This window comes from Phyllostomus discolor, chromosome 2 (genome assembly GCF_004126475.2).
Source record: "Phyllostomus discolor isolate MPI-MPIP mPhyDis1 chromosome 2, mPhyDis1.pri.v3, whole genome shotgun sequence".
NCBI classification, from domain to species: Eukaryota; Metazoa; Chordata; class Mammalia; order Chiroptera; family Phyllostomidae; genus Phyllostomus; species Phyllostomus discolor.
This window is the reverse complement of record NC_040904.2, coordinates 166,013,185-166,031,180: the sequence shown is the minus strand read 5'-3', so window position 1 is coordinate 166,031,180 and position 17,996 is coordinate 166,013,185. Positions and strand designations below refer to the sequence as shown.

Sequence of the window (17,996 nt, the reverse complement as noted above, 5' to 3'; positions counted from 1 at the left end):
TGATTAGAAGGCTTAGGAGTAACGCCAAGTTTTCAAAAGAAACAGGAGAGGGAGCTAAAGATTAAGTAGGGTTGATAAGGACTAATGATGACTTCTGGTCAAGATAGCGTAGATAAACATGTCTCACCTCCTTGCTCAACTATCAAAATTACAATTAAACTATAGAACAACCATCACTTAGAACCATCAGAAATTAAGTTGAATGGCAGTCTGACAACTACAGAATAAAGAAACTGTATCTACCTAGCCCAATACGTGAAATGGGCTGGTTCCACACCAGGTACCCTAGCCCAGGGTTCTGGTGCCAGTAAGATAAGTCCCCATAATTTCTGGCTGCAAAAACTATCAGGGATTGAGTCAGTGGAAGAAACTTCAGGAGTCCCAAGCAGTTTTTCTTAAAGAACCCACATGTGGACTTACTCAGACTCACTCCCTCTGAGCTCTAGCAGTGGGGTAGCAACTGGAAGGGCACCATTGGCATACAGGGAGGAACTAAAGTATCTGGCATCAAGGCAAGAGCAGAGGGACAGCTTTCTCCCACACGGAAAGGCGACCACAGGCCATTATCCCTTTTCTGAACCTTTCCCAAACAGAGCTGGCAAGTGGGTACCATGTCTGAGACTCCATCAACCTGGCTAACACTGCTTGCCCTGCCCTGGAGATCCCTAAGGCTCCATTCCCACTTTACTTATACACCCACTTAAGCAGTGAACAGTGGCTTTTCCATATGAATGACTGGTCTTGACACATGCCTTACAACTTCCGAAATCCTCTCAAACAAGCAACAGTTAGTGGCAGTGAGTCCCCAGTCCCTGTAACATGTGTGAAGTGGCTCCAGGCCCAGCACCAGAAGCAGCCAGCCTAGATTCACAGCTTGGCTGTTTTGGGGGAGAGTGGGAGGGGAACTCCAAACCCAGCACATACAGTAGCAGCCATTCCAGATTGCTTTATAGCTCAAGCAGGGTGGCCCTAGGCAAAACACAGAAGGGGGCTGACCTTGCCCTGCACCCCCCGGGAAATCCCAGAGCCTGCACACCAAGTGGGCAGCTACAGACCACATTGGAGTGCCACCACCCTGCCCCTGCACAGCCAGATCCTCCATGGAGGCCAGAGGTTGGCTATCAGTGGTCACAGCCCGTCTTTGCAGCCAGCTAGCCTGGGTAAGTCCCTCCCATTTATCTGCCATCAACAACCAAGGTTCACCTATAAGAGGAGGGAGTACTTAGCCCACACAAAGGGCGCACCTTGAGTACCCAGCTTGGGTGATAGGGAAGGCTGTGCCAATCTATCAGATGCAGAGTTCAAAACACTGCTTAGAACGATGCTCAAGGAACTTAGTGAGGACCTCAGCAGCATAAAAAAGATCGAGTTGTCAGAAACAAAGGATACACTAACTCTAATAAAGAACAATTTACAGGGAAACAACAGTGGATTGGATGAAGATGAGAATCAAATCAATGATTTGGAACATAAGGAAGCAAAAACAATCAATCAGAACAATAAAAAGAAAAGAATCCAGAAAAACAAGGATAGTGTGAGCAGCCTGTGGGACAACTTCAAGCATTCCAACATTCACATAGGGGTGCCAGAAAGAGAAGAAAAAGAGCAAGAAATAGGAAGTGTATTTGAAAAAATAATGAAAGAAAACTTCCCTAATTTGGTGAAGGAAACAGACATGCAAGTCCAGGAGACACACAGAGTCCCAAACAAGATGAATGCAAACAGATCCACACCAAGACACATCATAATTAAGATGCCAAAGGTTAAAGATAAAGAAGGAATCTTAAGAGCAGCAAGAGAAAAGCACATTTAGTTACCTACAGGGCATTTCCCATAAGACTGTCACCTGATTTCTCAAAAGAAACTTTGCCAGCTAGAAGGAACTGGCAAGAAATATTGAAAGTCACGAAAAGCAGGGACCTATAGCCAAGATTGCTCTATCTGGCAAAGATATTTAGAGTCAAAGGGCAGATAAAGAGCTTCCCAGATAAGAAAAAACTTTCATCACTAAACCATTATTATATGAAACGTTAAGGGGACTTATTTAAGAAAAAGAAGATCATCCCTGGCTGGTGTAGCTCAGTGAATTGAGCCACGGACCTGTGAATCAGAGGGTCGCCAGTTCAATTCCTAGTCTAGGGGACATGCCTAGGTTGTAGGCTAGGTCACCATTGGCGGGGGGTGGGGGGTTGGCACATGAGAAGCAACCATACATAGATATTTCTATATCTTTCTCCTTCCCTTCTCTCTCTAAAAATAAATTGAAAAAAGATCAAAACTATGAACAATAAAATGGCAAAAATGTGTATCTATCAACAATTGAATCTAAAAAACTAAGCAAACAAGAACAGAGACAGAATCATGGATATGGAGAGTGTTTTGATGGTTTCTACCTGGGGGAATGGGTGAAGAGGTGAGGGGATTAAAAATACGAATTGGTAGTTAGAGACTATCCACGGGGATATAAAGTACAGCATAGGAAATAGAGTAGCCAAAGAACGTATATGCATGACCCATGGACATGAACAAAGGTGAGGGGATTGCCTGAGGGAGTGGGAGTGCGGGGTGGAGTGGGGCTAAGGAGGAAAAATTGGGACAATTGTAATAGCATAGTCAGTAAAATATAATGTTAAAAATATACATGGAGAGGCACATGGGCATAAAGAAAAAATGGCAATGGGCAATGAATAAATGCCTATCAGTAATAACCCTAAATGTTCTAATCAAAAGAGTAGCTGAATGGAGATAAAAACATTATATATACACACATATATATGCTGTCTACAAGAGAACCATCTCAGAACAAAAAATACACACACACTGAAAGTGAAGGGATGGAGCCTTGCTGGTTGTGGTTCAGTGGTTGGAGCATCATTCTGTAACCAAAAGGGGAGGGATGAATTGGGACAACTACAATAGCGTGATCAATAGAATATAATTTTTTTAAAATGATAAGGACTAATGAGAACTTGTTCTCTCTTCAGCAGCATGGGTACTGAAATTGGATTGATACAGAGTTAGCACGTTTCCTGCAAAAGGATGATAGACAAATTTGTGGAGCGTTCTGTTTTTTTTAAACGTTAATGAGAGCTCAACTGAGATGAGTAGCCAAAAATTTATAGGGGACATTCTGTGCATTAGGGTAGTTTGTTTTTGAAGCTCTCAGCTTCTGTGGTACAGGGTTAGAGAATGAAATAGACATGTGACCTGTTTCATGATTTGTATCTTTTAGAGACCCCCTTCTTCAACTGAAGCAAAGGCTCCAACACCAAAGTTTGACCTGTTAGCTTCTAATTTTCCTCCTTTACCTGGAAGTTCGTCAAGAATGCCAGGTGAACTTGTTTTGGAGAGTAAGATGTCTGATGTTGTTAAAGGTGTCTACAAAGAAAAGGTAAACACTTAAACATCCAATCTTTAGCCTATTTTAGCCTAGGTTTTCAGGATTGTTATTTAAGTTTTAATATGTACTTAATAAGTATTTCTAACATAGTTTTTATTCATGGGGTTTTCAGCATACTTTGAGTATTCTAAAAAGACTTATGATCTACACGAGGTCAATAAAATGTTTTTTTCAGTTTTGTATGTCCTTATCAGTCACTCAGCTTAGTAGAACTGATTAATGCAAGCCAAATGGAAAGTGACATTTCCACTTAAGTGCCTGTAATTAACCAATGATATAAATTAATTCTAAGCTACTTTGGTAAACTCGGTCTTTCAGATAATGGAGAATGGATGTCAGAAGGTTAGGATACTCCATCCTATACTATTTTTGAGTGTAGACCTCTCCATGTGATAAGTTCATGCCCCACCATCTTTTGTGCTCTTTTTTAAATTCAATTTTTATTTTAATACTACATGTGCACAGTATATCTCGGCTTATAATGACCTATAGTCACCTTCAACTCGAGCTTTTTCTCCTAACATTTATTCCTGTACTTCTAATTAACATGGTTATACTGCTGTTTCTTGACTTTTCAGTTTTAGATGTTGTCTATTAACTTTGCAGAAGCTAAAGGTTTAGCTCTCTTACAGCAACATACTCTTCTCATCCTCCCAGTATATTTTACTTCATCATATCTAGTATACCATCAAGTATAAGATGCCCCATTATTTTAGTATCACTAAGTAAAAATCATTGCCAGTTAGACTAGGACATGCCATCATTGTAAATCACATCTCAATATTACATATATTTTTTTTTTCTAACAGCCTCATAGTATACTGTTATTATTTCTCCTTTCCTATACTCTCAGTGACCTCTGCACAGCTGTGTTCCTGGGACTTCCCTTCACCGTCATCCTGGGAATTTTCCTAAGTCTCTTCTGTTAGATTCTCCTCTCTTTCTTTCTTGTTCTTGTTTTACTTCCCCATATTAAGATGGGTCTTATCTTCCCAAGCTTCCCAAATAAGTAATTTTTAGTATAAATTTGTAGAGACCTCACGTTCTGAAATTGTTTCACTGTTCTCACACTGTATCAGTAGCTTATCTCTAGAATTCTTAGAATTTTTTCTACTGTTGATGGGCATTTAAACTGTTTTTTTCCTTGACATTTTGAAGGTATTTCACTGTCTTGTTAAAAAAAAAAGTGTAGTATCAATTATTTTGCCAATTCTAAGATAAACAGGTTTTTTTTTTTTTAAGATTTTATTTATTTATTTTTAGAGAGGGAAGGAAGGGAGAGAGGGAAACATGAATGTGCGGTTGCTGGGGGTCATGGCCTGCAACCCAGGCATGTCCCCTGACTGGGAATCAAACCTGTGACACTGGTTCGCAGCCCGCGCTCAACTCACTGAGCTACGCCAGCCAGGGAACAGGGTTGGTTTTGTTTTTGGTTTTGTTTTTGTTTTTCCACATTTTTTAAAAAAGAGTTTATTTTCTTTTAGAGAGAGGGGGAAAGGAGGGAAAAAGAGGGAGAGAAACACCAATTGGTTGCCTCTTGCACACCCCCAACAGGGAATCGAACCGGTGACCTTTCAGTTCGCAGGCCGGGTTCTCAAGCCACTAAGCTATTATTTATATTTTTTTATTGTATTTTTTTCCATTACCATTTATCCCCCAATAAAATCTTTTAAAAAATCTTATTAGCTTATATGCCATACCAACACAAGTCACAGCCTGGCTTTGACCAGCAGGCCTTGGTTTACCAACTGCTAACCTAAATAGTATATTGTTGTATTTCATTTTGCACTGTATATAATCTGTTATAAGAATATAACATTTAAAGTTGGGGAAAATTTTTTTAAGAATATAACATTTATTCATTCTACTGATGGACATTTGAGCTATTTTTTCTTTTTTTTAAAATGTTAATTTTTTTTATTGTTGTTCAAGTACAGTTTTCTGCCTTTTCCCCCCACCTGAGCTATTTTTTGTCTGTTTGCTATTATAAGCAGTACTGCTATGACTTTGTTCAAACTTTTTGTTTTTGTGAGCAAGAACATTTCTAGGGTATAACAGTGAAATTGCTGAGTGATAGGGCTTGTTTTGTTTGTTTATAAAGAGTCAACTATTTCTCACATTTTTAAATTGGGTTGACTCTCATCTTTAGTATGGTTTGTCTTTCCTTTATAGTTTGTTCCTTTTATATCTTGCTTAGAACATAATCTAGTTCCTTTGATTCTTTTCAGAAAAACCCATGGTTTTGACTTCTGATTTTCCTATCACCTGTCTTCCCCATCACCCCACCCCACCCCCGCCCCAGCTTTCTGGAGTTTTTTAAAAACATTTATCCCTGGTGTCTTACCCCAAAGTCATTTTACTGCATGCTTGGTGGACTTTCTTAAGTCTAGAAACTCATCACCTTCCATGCAGGGAAAACGTTTTTGTATTTCTCTTTGATAAATTCTTGACCTCTTTTCTCTTTCTTGAACTCTTAATTTGATGTCAGACCTTGGCTTTCTTGTTTTGGCTTTCCTAATTTTGATCTTTGTACCTATGTTATTTTTCTTTTTGCTTTAATTCTGGTAAAATACACATAATATGGATTTATCATCTTAATTACTCTTAAGCGTGTACAGTTCAGTAGTGTTAAATACATTCATATTGTTGTACAACCAATTTTCAGAAGTCTTTTTATCTTACAAAAACTAAAACACTACCATTAAACAGCAAATCCCATTCTTCCTTCCGTCAGCCCCTGGCAACCAGCATTCTATTCTGTCTCTATGAATTTGAATATTATAGGTACCTCATAAGAAGAATCAGTATTTTGTCCTTTTGTGGCCAGCTTATTTCAATTAGCATGATGTCCTCAAGATTCATCCATTATGGTGGCATATGTCATTACTTTATTCTTTTCATTGTGCAGTAATAGTTCATTGTATCGATATACAGTAGTCTTCCCCCTTATCCAAAATTTTGCTTTGTGATTTCAGTTACCCATGTCAACCATGATATAAAAATATTAAATGGAACATTCCAGAAATAAACAGTTCACAGGTTTTAAATTACATGCCATTGAGTGGCTTGCAGGGCGTGTGAATCGTCCCTTTGTCCAGCATATCCACACGGTGTACGCTACCCAGCTTATAGTCTCTCTTGGTTGTGAGGTTAGGTGATACTGTGTCACAGTGCTTGTGTTCATGTAACCCTTATTTAATAATGGCCCCAAAGCACAAGAGTAGTGAGGTTGTCGATTTGTATATGCCAAATAGAAGCTGTAGAGTGATTCCTTTAAGTGAAATAGTGAGTACAGTACAATAAGATACTTTGAGAAAGAGGCAATCCACATTCACAAAACTTTTATTATAGTGCATTGTTTTAATTGCTCCATTTTACTATTAGTTATTACTATTAGTTATTACTATTAGTTAATTACTAGGCCTGATTTACAAATTAAACATTATTGTAGGTACTTACAAGTGTGGATAAGGAAAATCATAGTATATATTGGGTTCGGTACTCTGAAGTTTCAGGGGTTCTTGGGATATAGTCCCTGTGGATAAGGGGGAACTGCTGCTCCACATTGTGTTTATCCGGTCACTTGTTGATGAACATTTAGATGGTTCTTATTAACTTTAGACTATTATGAATAATTCTACTGTGAACATTTGTGTATAGGTCTTTTGCAGACATGGTTTCCTTGGGTGTGTACTGAAGAGTGAGCTGTGGTAACTCTAAGTTTTAACTTTTTGAGAAACTGCCTATTTTCCTAAGTTGCCACACCATTTTACATCACCACCCTCAATGTTTGAGGGTTTCAGTATCTCCATATCATCACTAACTTCTGTTATTGCCTGTCTTACAGATTATAGCCATCCTAATTAATAAGAAGTGGTTTCTCAATGTGGTTTTCATTTGCATTTCCCTAATGACTAATGATGTTGAACATCTTTTCATATATGTTTGTTGGTCATTTGTATATCTTATTTGTAGAAATGTCTGTATGGGTCCAATTTAAAAAAAATTATTTACTTTTAGACAGAAGGGAAGGGAGGGAGAAAGAGGGAGAGAAGCATTGATTTGTTGCCTCTTGTGCGCCCCCAACTGGGGACCTGGCCCACAACCCAGGCATGTGCCCTGACTGGAAATTGAACCAGCACCCTTTCAGTTCACAGGCCGGCGCTCAATCCACTAAGCTACACCAGCCAGGGCTATATAGGTCCACTTTTTAAAAGATTTTTTTTATTGTTCAATTATAGTTGACATTCAATAGTATATTAGTTTCAGGTTTACGGCATAGTGGTTAGACGTTTGTATAACTTGCAGAGTCTTATAGGCACCTGACACTATACATAGTTATGGACTACACGCTCTATGCTGTACTTTGGTATAAGTACAATTTTGAAATATGTTTTTACTTTAAGGATAATGAAGAGTTGAGACAAGTTAGTTGCCCGGTTCCTGCAGAGGATGAACAGACAGACTGTACCTCTGCCCAGCAACTCAGTATAAGTACCAGTCCTTCATGTACAGCTGAGCCTCCTGCATTAAGGTACAGGTTTTGGTACAGAAGATCTTCTACATTAAGATTGCTTTTTCTTCTGATCATTTGCTTACCTGTTTCTGTGTGCTGTCCCAGGTCTAACTAACATCATGCTCTTTTTTCCTTAGTACAACTCAGCAAGAAAAGGATCTAATAGAGGATCCTACTGTTCAGAAGGATGTTCTCAACCAGACAGCTATGTCAGTTTCTTCCCCAAGTACTGCAAAGCCATCCAGGACAAATACTGCTTCACCATGCAACAGTAACATAAATGCAGCTGTAACTGTGGCCTTGCAGGTAACTTGATCAGTCTAGTTTATGTGAGGAAAATAATACGTTAAATAATGAGAAATTTCTTCCCCATGACTCTTTGCTATAGTCAAGTCATTTGGAAATAGCCCAAATTAGGGGTGCCTGCATCCAAAAAACGCTAAAGGATTTTAAAGTGAATGTGAAGAAGTGGAGAATTTTTGTCATGTTGAAGGCGTGAAGAAACTATTCACTCTGTTTCTTTTGATTGCTTTTTTGTTCTGATCATACTATTACAGTTAAGCGAAGCCTCTTTCTTATCTAAGTTATGTTGTGTGTGTCATTTTTGGGCTAGTACAAAAACGTATTTGTACTTTCACATTCTTGTATTTTTACATTCTTAATTAATTAGTTAATTAAGTATAATGCTTAAGTCTGTGGAACCCATGAGGGACCACTCTCATTTATATTCAGTTTCTGGAATAATTTTTATAATTAGGAAAATACAGAAAATCAGGGGAGAACAAAATTTACTTTAATCCTTTCATTTATTGATATAACTAGTAGCATTTTGGTGTCGCTCTTTTTTCTCGGTAAAGAACATTTTATCTTGTGACTTAATAATAACAGTAATAATAGAATAGTGGCATACCCTGTGTGCTAGGACCACTGCTCAAGACTTCTTACGTGCTTCATTCCATTTGTGTAACATCCCTGTTGTCCTCCTTTTTCAGATGAGGTAATTAAGACTTTTAGTTATTAGTCTTCTATTAATATATAATTGGTTTCCCACTACTCTGCAGAGATTCTTATAAAATCCTCCTCAGGATACTTTGTAGCCAGGGACAAAAAAATGAAATCATTTTATTTCATCATATGGATAGACCTCTATTAATTTAGTCTGTCCTTCCTTGTTAGACATTTAGGTTGTTTGCAGTTTCTTTCATCGCTATAAACAATGCTGACATGAAAGTTCTTCAGATAAATTCCTCAAGTGAAATTATTGTTTCCTATATAAATTGCAACTTTCTATTATTTTCAATAGACATACTTTTTTAAAAGATAGTACTGATACACTTTCATGTATAGCATTGTATGTGAGAGTACCTATTACCCTTGCCTAGGAAATAATCTTATTTCCTAGAAAATAAGGTTAATACTATCCTTTTTGTACTTTTTTACTTAGAGAATGTGCACCATAAATATTTTTTTGTTTATCTTCACTTCAAAGGAACCCCGAAAGCTGAGTTATGCGGAAGTGTGCCAGAAACCCCCTAAAGAGCCATCTCCAGGTCCTGTGCAGCCACTACGAGAACTTCGCTCCAATGTAGTGTCTCCCACCAAAAATGAAGAGAATGGAGCTCCTGAGAAGTCCGTTGAGAAACTACACGAGAAGCCAGAAGCAAGGGCTAGTAAGGATTATTCTGGTTTCCGAGGCAATACCATTCCCAGGGGAACAGCTGGAAAAATCAGGGAACAGAGACGCCAGTTTGGCCATAGGGCTATACCTCAGGGAGTGACTCGACGTAATGGCAAAGAGCAATATGTGCCACCCAGATCACCAAAGTAAAAACAAACAAACAAACAAACAAAAAACTATTCAAAACCTCTCTCTCTTCCCATTAAACTTGAGCCGTGGCTATATTGAACTGTTTTGGAGGGGAGTGGGTAGCCAGAAAGGAAACAGGAGAAAGTATATCCTTAAATCATTGTGGATTTTGGAGTTGTGAGCAGTAGAATCCCAAAATTCATCTCGGAAGTGATTTTAAAATGCTGGAGGATTCTAATCAGTATAAATATATATATATGTATACATATATGAAATATAATTTTTCTATTTTTGTTTTTGATTTAATTTGCAAAGATCTGCCTGGAATCAATTTTAAGGGTTCAGATTTAGCTTGGGGGGGAACACATTATACATACTTAAGTATAGGAAATGAGGGAGTAAGAGAAAATATTTTTTGAAGAAGCATTTCTGTAAAATTAGAAATTACTTTTTTTAATCTATTTAAAGTTTGGCTTGGAGAATGCCATCTCTGCCTCTATGGCCTTGTGTTGCACAGCAGATCAGTGGCTGGGCTGTCTGTTGCAGTGTGAGTGTGCACAAGAGTGACTGAAGCCAAATCTTGTCGTGTTAGTAAATGATTTGAAAACTGAATGTAATACGTACCTGAGTAGTTTCTTTTCCAGTTTGATATGTAGTCTCTTTTTGACCTTACTAATATTTCATTCAACAAGCTTTTAAACTCTGATTGTACTTGGAGATGTGACTGCCAATCAGTTTGATACTCAAGGAAAGATGGGGGTTATTCAGATAAATGAAAAATCTGTCTTAGATCTGAGTAGGTAGGTAAAATGTAAAATGGACTTCACAGGTTTAAACTGGCCTGCCATTCCCCCCCGCCCCCGCAAAAATAGGAAATCGGGGTTTTTTTATTGTTACTTTGTTACTCTGTTCTTTGACTACCAACCCCCCAAAAACAAAATAACCAAACATCTACATGATTGTATGTTTCTAACTGCCTTGACCAGTCTAGTCAAATCATCTAACTGTGCTAGATTGCTGAGTTGAACGATGAAATGTTTTGCTCTTCTGTTAATGTATTTAGAACTTTAGATCCCGGAATGGTAGGGCAGACCAACCCTACAGTTAATTTATTTGTGTTAGTGTTGAAGATGAAATACCATAATTGACTCTTAACATGTTAAATAGTGTAGAAGTAAAAGAATTTAGGCTTAATTTGGTGGCAACTTGGGGGATACTTTTTCTGTTTACAGTGTATTTATCACCTGCCTTTCTTCCCTTTCTCCCCCAACCACCAAAAAAAATTTTTCTTTTGGAATTTACAGAGACAGAGCCAGCAAGTAAGGAGATTTTCGAGTTAATGTGAGAAGGTAGTTAAAGAAAATTAATACATAATTTCTCAGTGAATAAAGTTGTAGCTTTCATATTCAATAGGCAAATTTACATGTTGGTGTTTAGAAAATGGCTAAAATATTAAAAACCATGCTGGATAAATCTGTTTTAAGTCATCCCATTTTCTGAGTTCTGTGTAAGGCAGAGTTTGTTCTCTTTTTAGGGATAGTTTGTACTAGTAATGACTGTCCTTTAAGTTAGTGAATGACATGTACAAACCGAAACTGTAAATTGTGAACACTGGAAAGCACCATTGTGACATAGAGTAAACACCTTAGTAATATATTAAAGCGAATGTAAATGGTGGTAAAAATTACATTACTGTGAAACGCATCTTCCAACTCTAAGTTAAGCTTTGGAGATTTGTATTAATAGGTAACTGTTCAGAGCTTTGAAAACACTGCACATTTCTGTACAAGCCAGAATCATCATTTCTTTGTAACTTATTCAGCTTGGCAATTGCTTTTAGTTCAGTAGGTCAATAACATGATACACATTTAAGTAAGGAGAATCATTTCTACACACTATTTTTTTAAATCGTCTACTAGATGAAACATATGATTAAACTACCTGTACTGAAATTTGGGGGAAGTTTAGGTCCTTTTTTTAAAAAAGTATTAATAATCATTGATTGTATCTATGATAAAAGTGCTTATTTTGGTTTACTTAGATAATGCTGCAGTTGGTGGAAATGATGAACATTTAAAGTGTTAACACTCTGTGAATGCATTGGATTTAAGAGAATAAACATTTTGTAAAAGTCTCTTGGTAAGGTTATAAACTTAATTATTGCACTTGAAATGAAACATTACCTTTTTTTACAGTGTGTCACAGAAGTGGGCTTTTATTACTTGTATGCTTGTGTGACTTACTCCAACTTTTGAAAACTAAGTATTCTAATTGAAACACAAGAAAAGAATCTTCTTTTTGAAGAAAGCAAGTGTACTTTTGCTTTTTCCCAAAATGTTACTGAAAGTAGAAATTTAAAGATATGACCTTATAAAATGTCTTATAAAATATATTGTTTTAATTTAATTTGCCTCATTACAACGAATAGTTCCCATTTTGATGGGATGTATAGGGAAGAATAAATTTGTGTATATAAAATATATATATTCACAGTATGTATTTAGCATTTATTTTATTACAGCAGATTTAAGGTTTGTATCTAAATGATACCTATGAATTGTGTGAAACCATTGACTTTTTGTAACTGATGAGGGTTGGGCGTTCATTGTAGTTCTACTATTTATTTGGTTCTCTAGAAGGAGGAATTTAAATGTCACGTTTTCTTTATTTTATGGGTTAACACTTCCTTGGGCTGTTGGAGGCTAAAAGTAGATACAAAGGTTATTGAATGTATGGTACAGTGGTCCTCTGCCATAGTTCTTACTGCATGAAGAGAAAAGGTTCACCACCTTGCACTTAGAGAAGGTACATAGAGATACTGTAAAACTCGTTCTCTATTTTCTTCTGTCCTGATCATTAAGGTTTTCATGATATCTAGGGCCTGTCTCTAATCTAGTAACTTCATTTTTGCATGTATAGACACTGGCATTCAAAAGACTGATTCATCTAAAAAGTTTTTAAACTGGATTTTGGAAGAAGATAAAATCTTTCAGTGATATGGTTTATTGTTGTCATTTTATGTGCTTGATTTGCATGTGATCAGATGACATGCAGATTTTTTATTTATTTTTGGTTCCTAAAATTACGGTAGCTTGAATATTGTTTCACATTCCTTTTTTCTTTCTTAAATAACCATGTTGGCTTTGCAAAAGGGTTAATGATGGAATATTAGCATCTGCTGGAGCAGAAAATAGTATTTAAAAGTTACTAAATACTTTCTCTCGTTTTCTTAGTTATGGCCTTAATATTTAATCCTTTGGCTTAAATGCCCACTGGTTTCACTCTGACACAGTTGAACAACACTGGGCTTAGGACTCTGATGTTTGTGTTGGCCGAATGTGCTAGCCACATTTTAAAGGTATCCATTTTGTTTTACAGAAAAGATAAAATGTGAGATGACAGTATATTCCTTTTGAAGGATTTTTAAAATATTAGTTATATGATGGCAGTTTTTATTTTTTTAATTTCCTGACAATTTGGTGGCTATAAAATTTAACGTTAGGCTTTTGGGTGTATGCTGCTTTAGCTTGTCTGAGCTTCCAAGAACATACATAGACATTTCAGTTTTCATTAGCTGAATGAGGACATTTTAAGAACTTGAAAGAAAATTTGTTTTCATGTTGAAAATAAATTCTCTTTCAAAATTCACCCTATTATTAGATAAGGTAAAGGTGTTTTTGGTTTTTTTTTTAAGCTGTGAACTTCTTATGATTTGCTGAGTAGGTGGTTCCTAAAAGTGTAACTCAGATACTAGCAGGCTGTGTGCAAAATAAAGGGGTTTTGTTTTCAGTTTTGCAGCACAAAAGACTGATTCACGTTGATTTTTTTTTTTCCCTGATTCATGTGCCCCTTGAGTGACATCTCCTAATGTTTGGATTTGGGGAGTGGTCAGAACCAGTTATCTGGCCTCTGTTTTACCCATTGCTTAGGTTTGTTCCTGTTGTCAAAACTGCCCCCCCCCCCCCAAAAATGGTGTGACACTGCTCATGCATATTATGTTAAAATGAGTACATCCTGTATTTGTATTTTTGTTTTCAACATTGCCAAGGTGCTATGGGAAATTAAAGTAACAAAAATTAGAAAATAAAATTATTTAAAAACAGGACTGGTTTTCTTTTCTCCAGGTGGTTTATGTCTAATGACTATTTGTATTTAGTTTTCAATAATTTTATATGTTGCCCACTTTCCACTTCCATCACTGCTCTGGTCTCAGCAGGTTTTTGTTTTGTTTTGGGAAGGGGAGGCAGGACATGTGATACTGTGTCTCTAAAGTGAGGGCAGAGGCTGTAAGGTCCAGCTTTCTGATCCTGGGGTTTTCTTAAGTTAGTTTTGTGTGAGAAGCAGTTACTGAAGGGGAAAAATGTATAGGTCAGTGTTCAGCTTTAAGGGTTTGCTTTTATTGAGCAAAATATGTCCTGACTTGAGTATATAAATTCTAGGCTTTTAAACTTACTTTCAAGAGAAAACCAGTAGGTTTTCTTCACCTTTCAACTACATCTTTGCTTTGATTGAATCAAAACCTAAAGCTAAAGGGTTTAGAAGATTTTTAAAGGGGAAGTTCACTGAGAGATTGAAAAAGGTGTTTTAAGCTTTTTAAAAACTATAAGACAAGCCCTGGCTGGCGAAGCTCAGTGGATTGAGCGCGGGCTGCGAACCAAAGCGTCGCAGGTTCGATTCCCAGTCAGGGCACATGCCTGGGTTGCAGGCCATGGCCCCCAGCAACCGCACATTGAGGTTTCTCTCTCTCTCGCTTTCTCTCTCCCTTCCCTCTCTAGAAATAAATAAATAAAATCTTTTAAAAAGTGCGTTTCTTAAAAAACAAAACAAAACTAACCGGAAAAGCTGAGTGAATCTAGCTTTTTAACAGCTGGTGTCTATAAGGTGACAGCTCATCTTTTTCTTGAATGTAGTCCGCCCTTACCTGCCAAATTTGCTTTCCGTGGTTTCAGTTAACAAAAGGCAGCCATGGTCCAAAAATATGAAATAAAAATTCCAGGAAAACCAGTTCCTAAGTTTTAAATTGCATACTGTTCCGAGTAGCGGTAGTGTGCCTGGAATGTGAGTCATCCATTGGTCCAGCACATCCACACTGTACATGCTAAACAGCCATTAGTCACTCTGGGTCATCAGATCTACTGTCATTGTATGCAGTGCTTTTTTGTTTGTTTTGTTTTATCAAGCCTCCCTTTATTTAATAATGGCCCCACAGGACAAAAGTAGTGATGCTGGCAATTTGGATATGCCAAAGACAAGCCGTTAAGTGCTTCCTCTGAGTAAAATGGTAAGTACAGTACAATGAGATATTTTCAGTGTTTTTACTGCCTACCAAGTTATGTGATGAGTATGAGGTAACAGATTTAGTGATAATTAGCTGATGAGTAGCATTGCCCCTTTAAACAGCTAAACCTTTAGTTTGCTCAAGTTGTTTGTCTTAAAGGAGATAGCTAGTGTCAGTGAGCGAAATGGTCCCATTAACAACAGGTTTACAGGGTTACGTGCTAAGATGGCTTTCGGGCCATATGTCAAATTGTTCCTAAATTGGCCAGGAGAAAGGGATATAAAACTTAAATTTACCACATTAGAAATAGTACTTTTAATGGACCAATAACCAAATTGGTAAACTTAATTGTGTAGGCTTTTGAGTTGTATTTAAAATGACCGTATAACTGTGCCTTGTTGGAAAATATTAATGTAAGTATGTCTTTTAAGTTTCAGAATGCTTGGAAATTTTTATGAGTTCAACATTACTAGTGAAGGGTTATGAATTTTCATAAAAGTCTCTGGAATGAAAACTGTCAAGGGGATCTTTAGTTTGTATGGTGTTTAAAGGAACTAGGATGTTTTCATTTTCTGGTGGTGGTAAGGGAAGGAGCAAGTTACCTAAATGTTACCTTAAAATTCACTTTTGGTAGCTGTTAATGCAGACCTTTGAAGTTTTACTTCTCTCCTGTTTCCTTTGAATACCTACTGTATTGGACTTACGTGAACCATGGTGGGACTCCAACCTTTAGTATTATATAGGTTGTTATTTATCTTTATACATTTGTGTTTTAAATGGTGTGTCTGAGTTCTAATTTTGCTTGTTTTGCATTTCAAATTTTGCCTTCTTTTTGCATTTCAAAGTAACCTTGTCAAGACTGAGGGTATTGACTTAGTATTGGAGCCTGTCAGGATGGGTGAAATATTTACTGTATGCTGTGTTCCAGGTACTAATTTAGGCAGCAAAAATAGATTCCTGTCCTTACAGTGCCTAGCATGAAATAGTCATGACTGTTAGCTATAGCATGACTATTTCATGCTGAGCACATGAAGTAATTGTAAAATTAGACGAGTAGTATATGTGAAAGCTGGAATTAGAATGTGTGACTGGAGTGGGGGATGTTTCAAGGATGGAATGCTTCCCTGCAAAACAGGACAGATATCTGAGGAAGTAGTAGTAGTTAATTAGGTGAGCAGGAAGGGGATGATGCAAATGAGGGAACAACCTGTACATACCACCTTGTGATGCATTAGAACAATTGTGTTCTGTCAATAAAGAATGAGGAACATTCCATCTTCCAAGCTGAGGCTGGAGAAAGAGGTTAAGAGCCAGACTCCTAGGAATCAAAATTTGTGCATTTTGGAGAACAGAGGGGAGACCAGTTAGGCTGTATGTGATGTTGACAACAGTTGGAGCAAAGTGGAATGTTTGAGAAACATCTAGGAATAGGACTTGAAAGGATTAAATATGGAGGGTGAGAAGGAAGGCATCATTCTTGAGTTTGGGGCTTTGCCACTGGATGGAAGTTTGACCTTACAACTTAAGGTTATAATTATATCCATAATTGGATACATTGGTAAAGAAGCTTTTGTGGGGAAGGGGCTGTGTACAGTTTTGAGATGATTATGCTTATTCTTTGCAGAATTTCTGGTAATCCTAACAGTGATGAAATGGGTGCAAAAATAATACCTAAAATTATTAATTACCATTAGGTACAAAAAGATACTTCATCTCTAGCATAGGGTGGTGGTCTGTAGATTACATTTTCTTTGAGTTAATTTTCAAAGTGTTAGGGACAGGGCTAAAAACTATTTGGTTTTTATCTGCTCATATATCTCCAAAGTGTTGTTACCTTAGTTCCAGTTACCTTAACTCACCTGGGCAGTTTCCAGGTCACCAGTTGTGCTGAGCACTCAACATGATTTTATTCAAGACAATGTCTCCAGTCCTCACCAATAAGGCCTGTCATATATTGGAGAGGAATGAAAATCATTAAGCTTGTTATGACTTTATTACCTCCAAATGTTTCTTTCTATTGTCAACTTGCCATTTTTTTTATCTGTAGATCTCTAAAAGACATAATTCGTGCCTGCCTCAGCAAACCAATTGTGTGCTAGAAATAATGTAACACTCATAAGCATGGTTTGAAGGTGGTACAATTTGAATGTGTATCAAACTCCTCCCCACCACACAGACCTTCTTGAATGAAATTGTTGTCTTCCCCTAGCTATAGCCAGCTGTGCTACTAATCTTGGTATTTTGGGTTGGCCAAAAGGTCCATTTAATGTTAAGTTTTCATTTTCACCAAAAACTATTGATTTGGGCATTTTGAGTATGTCGATTATCTCCTGCATGGTAGAATGTTGGCTGTTCTCAATTAATGTCTCAATCCGATTGCCATCAATTTCAACTGGTGTACCTGGACATGGAGCATCATCCAGGGAGAAATCTCCAGCACGAAACTTCACCACCACTTTTGACACATTCAGTCAGTCAACAGCACCTTCTCCACACACTGTACAAATCTTTTTTAGCATTTCAGTTGTGTTACCTTTCTTGAAATAATAAAGCATAGTATGCTGAAAATATTATGTATTTTCCTCCTTCTTCAAGATTAAAATAGCTACACAAAAATTCTCCAATTTTGATAGTTTTTTTAACGCATGCTGATATGACAGCTGTCACAATAAATCAAAATTGTTTCAAATGACAACTAAGTGCTACTAGAGCTGTTTTATGGAAAAAGACCAAACTTTCTTGGTTAACCCAGTACTTAGGCAAGTCATTCAGCTCATTTACTCATCTGCAAAATTAGGGAGTAATAGCAAACACTCTTCAAAAATTATAGATGTAAACATAGAAAATTAAAATTTTAAAACAATTTTGTTGTGTCTTACCACTGTTTATTGTGGATGTATGGCCATTTGTGCAGCACACTATTTTTCATCAGTATTCAGACTCAGAAAATACCCACAAACTAACTCCATGACCGTAATTGTTTCATGTAGATCAG

General features: G+C 37.1%; 1 protein-coding gene and 1 non-coding gene across 6 annotated transcripts in view; both read left to right on the top strand.

Moving 5' to 3' along the window:
• The window catches only part of LARP4 (La ribonucleoprotein 4), a 78,774-nt gene extending 65,089 nt beyond the window's left edge, over nucleotides 1–13,685 (top strand). For 3 of the 5 annotated variants that reach the window (XM_036019038.1, XM_036019040.1, XM_036019041.1), the window contains exons 13-16: nucleotides 3,233–3,391; nucleotides 7,807–7,934; nucleotides 8,054–8,222; nucleotides 9,406–11,006. In XM_036019038.1, the coding sequence (XP_035874931.1) occupies nucleotides 3,233–3,391; nucleotides 7,807–7,934; nucleotides 8,054–8,222; nucleotides 9,406–9,744 (795 nt within the window). In that variant the 3' untranslated portion in view covers nucleotides 9,745–11,006. Of the gene's footprint in view, nucleotides 1–3,232; nucleotides 3,392–7,806; nucleotides 7,935–8,053; nucleotides 8,223–9,405 lie in introns of all 5 variants that reach the window. The other 2 variants (XM_028533141.2, XM_036019039.1) reach the window with 2 other exon arrangements.
• On the top strand, nucleotides 2,972–3,074 carry LOC114514240. Its single transcript, XR_003685968.1, has one exon. It is a non-coding gene; the product is annotated as a U6 spliceosomal RNA (small nuclear RNA).
• Nucleotides 13,686–17,996: the final 4,311 nt, after the last annotated feature.